The sequence below is a fragment of the Gadus macrocephalus genome, chromosome 1 (assembly GCF_031168955.1).
Source record: "Gadus macrocephalus chromosome 1, ASM3116895v1".
NCBI classification, from domain to species: domain Eukaryota; kingdom Metazoa; phylum Chordata; class Actinopteri; order Gadiformes; family Gadidae; genus Gadus; species Gadus macrocephalus.
In genome coordinates, this window is record NC_082382.1 from 14,719,851 (window position 1) to 14,725,602 (window position 5,752).

The 5,752-nt window shown below is 48.6% G+C and overlaps 1 protein-coding gene across 2 annotated transcripts; it reads left to right on the top strand.

Moving 5' to 3' along the window:
* The first annotated feature begins 115 nt into the window (after positions 1–115).
* Positions 116–5,752, top strand: kcna2b (potassium voltage-gated channel, shaker-related subfamily, member 2b). Of its 2 annotated transcripts, XM_060048193.1 has the most exons (3): positions 116–598; positions 1,510–1,655; positions 2,681–5,752. In XM_060048193.1, the coding sequence occupies exon 3, from the start codon at positions 2,799–2,801 to the stop codon at positions 4,293–4,295; it is 1,497 nt and encodes a 498-aa protein (XP_059904176.1). In that variant the 5' UTR covers positions 116–598; positions 1,510–1,655; positions 2,681–2,798; the 3' UTR covers positions 4,296–5,752. The 2 variants fall into 2 exon arrangements, with proteins under 2 accessions (XP_059904176.1, XP_059904184.1); XM_060048201.1 differs by lacking the exon at positions 1,510–1,655.

Below are 5,752 nucleotides of genomic sequence, written 5' to 3' on the forward strand. Positions count from 1 at the left end.
AAATCATTAACGTGCTGTTTCATTTAATTAATTATTTCCAACATAAACGCATCGTCTTGCATCCAAGGGCAACACGTGTCTCACGGTATTTCTGGCCTGACTCTTTGCGTTTCTTTGTGGGCACGCGAGCCACTTGACGTGATTCATAGTGAGCTGCGGCTTTTTCGAGAAAGACGGTGCCGCCCTGTTTTCAGTTGATGCGTCCCCTTTAATGTGAAAGTAGAAGTCTCGAGGCGGCGGCGGCGGCGGAGGAGACAGCGCTCTGGAAAGGGGCGAGGCGCGCGCACTGGGATCTTAAATGCGCTGCGATGTCCAAACCTGCAGCCTACGCACCTGAACGACCGGGGGGCCGGACGACGATGATGGCGACTTTTTTCATGAGAGACATGACAAAATAAGGCAAGAGCCTGCAAAGAGTGTGTCACTGGCTGTGGTGAAGGTGCGACGTCCGTCAGTGTGTACAGACGGTAGCTGTGTACACACAGGGGGGAGCGAGACGGGGGGATGAAAGGACTTCCTCTGAATGTTAAAATAACCCTCGGGAGAAGAAGACCCCTTCGGATAAACATACATGCATCTCCGCGCCAAGAGGAAAAGGGTGAATTTCTGGTGTTGCATGTGCTCGGTCTGAAAAAAAAAAAAAAAGCATGATGTCTCTCTAGGCATGCAGATAGATAGATGCTTGGCTTTGCTTTGACTAACGCATAACATGTTTGTGTCCGGGAGAAGTGCAGCAGGCTGTGATGGCAGGAGGCGAGTCTGGACACCTGCCGCCACCTCTGAGCGCTCACTCAGCCGCTCGCGTTCTCTGGCAAACACACCGCAACATTATCGGGAGAAAAAAGACATAACCTAATGCATGAACCTTTTTGTCTCCAATACGTGTAACGATAGATGGCTGAGTTTATAAGATCACACAAGGTGGAAGCTGTGTGATGCTGTGTGTTCCATGGATCGAGTTTTTTTTTGGGGAGGGGGGGAGAAGGCGCAAATTGCAGCCCGCACGACGGTTGTTTCCCGGTATAGATGTTAGGGACTTAAGGATGATTGAAAACAATCGAAAACATATCCCTGCTGCTGAGAAAGTGGCATTACAAAGCAGAGATCATTCCTCCGCTCCGGGTAGTACAGATGTGCTAGAGATCAAACAGGTGATTCGCCTCGCATTAAACCCAAGCTGCTGCTGCTCCAACAGGAATAGCCTCTCAGAGCGACTTCCAGGATCCACCCTCCTCATCTGTACACCCCACAGCAGAGGATTGTCTTGGCGTAAAGCCGTGATATGGTTGTGAGGAGGGGGCGGTCATGGTTTCTATAAGAGCCAGCATTTTTTCCCCTTTTTTAATCGCTGTAAGAAATCGAGCGTTTCGGATTTCCATCTGGGTAAACAACCAAAACCAACCTTCCCAACAGAGCTGCTCGTTAAAGCCAATGGGTAGGTAGGTGGGAGACGGTATCCTCACTGCTTGTCCCCTCTCCCTCTCCTCCTTCGCCTGGGTGGATGCACAGCCGGGGGCTTCGGGTGATGTAGCGGGGTGGACCCGACTTGTCTCCATTGGGCCCCAATACGCATCAGCGCTGAGCGGAGGGAGTCCCTCTTCTAGACTGTAAACAAGCCTTCCACGTCGTCGGCAGCCGAGCGCCACAATAAATAGGTGGGAGTTTACGAATATTTCAATATTTGACATTTAAATATGAAAATAATACTTCATAAATTCTGTGAATGCCCACATTTATTCCACACAGAACGTTTAGAGTTGACAGGTTGCTGAATCTAATTTGCCTATTGAATAAATAATTTCAAGCTATAAATATAAGGCTGTTCAGAATATACGTTTGATTGGCCACGTTGTCCTTACGATCATGCGATTTGCATATACGTTTCAGCAGAAAGTGGTGAATGCCAATTGAAAAACAATAATAAAGGGTATTTTTTCGACAGCTCTGATGATGCTATATTTTCCTTTTCCATTTGCTTTTATTAGCTTGTAGCCTACAAAGATACAGTTATTTGTACATACATGATGAATCAACATGCGTTCAGTTGGTCAAGGTTTGGCTTAAGTGTGTGAGGGCAGACTGGGCATATCGGATATTAACAGGGAAAAAGAATGAAGGTCATTGAGAACGTATGAAGCACTCAGCGCATAATCCGATTTGGTTGTTCTAATTGCACCTTTTGAGAGCTGATACTGTATTGCTTGGAAGCATATTGATCCTTAGTGTGGTCATATGAGAGAGAGCTCAGAACCTAATACAGAGACGGAATGGAGCCAGTGGTCTCCAAGGAGGCCTTCCCCTCCACTCTCTGTACAGCTATCCCACCTCGTTGCTTTCTGGACTTGATGTAAGCCCCATAGTGCATGCCTCCACACGATCACAATTATGTGTTTATCTCGCTAGATACATTAGGCTAAGTACATTTATTTAAACAAATGAGTTAGCACACAGATGTACAAAAATTGATGAGACGTCCAACAATAACTATATAAACAAAAATCATACTTTACCTCAAATATGACCAACAATAAGTTAAAACGTATGCAATGTTTTATTTTTGGTTAAAATTAAATACTGTAAGCTCTGTTAAAGTGAGTTGAACCTTCTTTTTTTCTCTTATCTATTTGAATATGTACTGGTACTGTTATACATTAACGGTCAGTATCTGTCTCATTCCCAGCTCATCAAACGATTTTGTGAGCAGGCCCGCGGTGAAGGACCCGTTGCACCGTAGGCCCTCGGAGGCCCTACAAGGGCCCCACCCTGTCTGAACACTGCAGGTTCCGTCCGCCTCCAGAATGACAGTTGCCACGGGTGACCCCGTCGACGAGGCTGCTGCGCACCCGGGTCTGCCCCTCGAACACTACGACCCGGACCCGGACCACGAGTGCTGTGAGCGGGTGGTCATCAACGTTTCGGGCTTGCGCTTCGAGACCCAGTTGAAGACCATCTCCCAGTTCCCCGAGACCCTGCTGGGCGATCCAAAGAAGCGGATGAGGTACTTCGACCCGCTGAGGAACGAGTACTTTTTCGACCGCAACCGACCGAGTTTCGACGCCATCCTCTACTACTACCAATCGGGAGGCCGGCTGCGTCGACCCGTCAACGTGACTCTCGACATCTTCTCCGAGGAGATTCGGTTCTACGAGCTGGGCGAGGAGGCGATCGAGATTTTCAGGGAGGATGAGGGCTTTATCAAAGAAGAAGAGCGGCCCCTTCCGGAAAACGAGTTCCAAAGACAAGTGTGGCTGCTCTTTGAATACCCAGAGAGCTCGGGTCCCGCTCGCATCATCGCCATCATCTCCGTCATGGTGATCCTCATCTCCATCGTGAGCTTCTGTCTAGAGACCCTGCCCGTTTTTCGCAACGACGACGAGGAGATGCACAAAGTCTATCCGCCTCACTACAACCAGACCTACGTCTACACCTCGACATACTTCACCGACCCCTTCTTCATCCTGGAGACCCTCTGCATCATCTGGTTCTCCTTTGAGTTCCTGGTGAGGTTTTTCGCGTGTCCGAGCAAAGCCGGGTTCTTTGGCAACATCATGAACATTATTGACATCGTCGCCATCATTCCCTACTTCATCACCCTGGGAACAGAGCTGGCCGAGCGACCAGAGGACGGCCAGGCGGGCCAGCAGGCCATGTCCCTGGCCATCCTGCGCGTCATCCGTCTCGTCCGGGTGTTCCGTATCTTCAAGCTCTCCCGTCACTCCAAGGGGCTGCAGATTCTGGGGCAGACGCTCAAGGCCAGCATGCGGGAGCTGGGCCTACTCATCTTCTTCCTCTTCATCGGAGTCATCCTCTTCTCCAGCGCCGTCTACTTCGCCGAGGCGGATGAGCCGGACTCCCAGTTCAGCAGCATCCCCGAGGCCTTCTGGTGGGCTGTGGTCTCCATGACCACGGTGGGCTACGGGGACATGGTCCCCACCACCATCGGGGGGAAGATCGTGGGGTCCCTGTGCGCCATCGCCGGCGTGCTGACCATCGCCCTGCCCGTGCCCGTCATCGTCTCCAACTTCAACTACTTCTACCACCGCGAGACGGAGGGCGAGGAGCAGGCGCAGTACCTGAACGCCCCCAGCGTGCCTAAGGTGGAGTCGGCGGAGGACCTGAAGAAGAACGGTCGGAGCGGCAGTGGCTCCACCATGAGCAAATCGGACTACATGGAGATCCAGGAGGCGGTGAATCACACCACTGAGGAGTTCCGCCCCGAGACCATGAAGACAGGCAACTGCACCCTAGCCAACACTAACTATGTTAACATCACCAAAATGCGTACGGATGTATAACCTGAGCTGAACGGCCTTTGGTTCGATGAGGAGGTATGTCTGACGGCGAGGGAGGAGGTCTTCTTCCTGCTGATCTACATGTGGGGCCCCAGACAGGGTGTCCAGAACAGATCGGTCCAGGGGACTACGTGGGCCAGGGTCCCAATAGGACATGTAACATCTATCACGGGATAACTGGCTGCCATCCCATTCCCCTTTTTTCAAACTTTCAGTGTCTGCATGGATTATCTTTGTGACTATTCAGTAATCAACTCTTCTTACAGTGGTAGCCTAAAAGTAGCCTAACCAGTAATAATCAATAGTATAGAAGCATTAAGTGTCCAGCGGTTGGCATTATCCTGCTCAAACTGCCGTTTCTAGAACTTGCACAAACATATGTTTTCCGCCTTACAAAAAATGTAGTACAACGGTAAACAGGAGCACTATCTCTTGCTCTTATTTCCAGGAACCTGACTCCTAACTAGATAGCACAGCATCTCAAAGGTGTTGAACGCATCGGTACGCTTTTTCCCCACTATATCAGCCAATTCTGATCCCTGCCTTCTCAGAGGCGTGGTTCATGGATGACCACGCTACAATCCCAATCCACAGTAACACGATACCTTTTAACTGCCAACTCTAACTTCAAGGGGATGTAAGCACACACGCCAGATAAGCCTCTGCCTCGCCCAGTGCCTGTCTGTAGTGTTTGCAGGTGGATTAGGGGGCGGAAAAAAGCATCTCCTTCCACGCAGAGAGAATGTTCCATTTATTTATTGATATGAGTAAATTTGATGTGCTACTTTTTTATTGATTACTGTCCTTCAGGAATGGTATGGATGTGTGGATGTTTCCCTTTGAGGTTGAGTGCCTGTTGGTTAAGGCAGGCAGATGGTTGGGAGAGACACTGCCCACCACATCGGTAGTGTTGTGAGTGCCTACTAGGTCTACCCCTCTCTTACACTTGTGTCTCTCCCCACCCCCCTTTTCTCTTTAACAGAACACTGTTATTAACAACTGCCCAGCAACAACTGTCTGTTTTCCTACTTCATAGCATTCCATTTTTGTAGTGATAGATACAAGAGTATGTTTTTGATAAATCATTTATGTTCCTTTTTATTTTGAGCAGTTAGCATCACATGGTTGAACTTTTATGGCTGTGAACCTTGGTAGTATAGAATGTAGGCTACTACAGATCATTTAATATGTAGATCAACGATGCATTAATAATTTCTAAGAGGCATTCCATTAGCAAAGACCTTGGACAATTATATAGAAGTTTCCGAAGCTAGAGAGAATCAATTTACGAAACATTTCAAGTTTGACAACTTAGCTAGACCAGCCATGACAGATTTGCAGTATCCATATATATATATGTAGAGAGATATATAGATATCTCTCTATGTATAGATATATATATCAGCAGAGAGGGATTGGCAAGGTGCAGCTCTATTACTTTTAGTTTTGTTTATCTTCAT

Excerpts from the sequence above, each read along its gene's own strand:
- kcna2b (XM_060048193.1), top strand. The coding sequence starts at position 2,799 with ATGACAGTTGCCACGGGTGACCCCGTCGACGAGGCTGCTGCGCACCCG.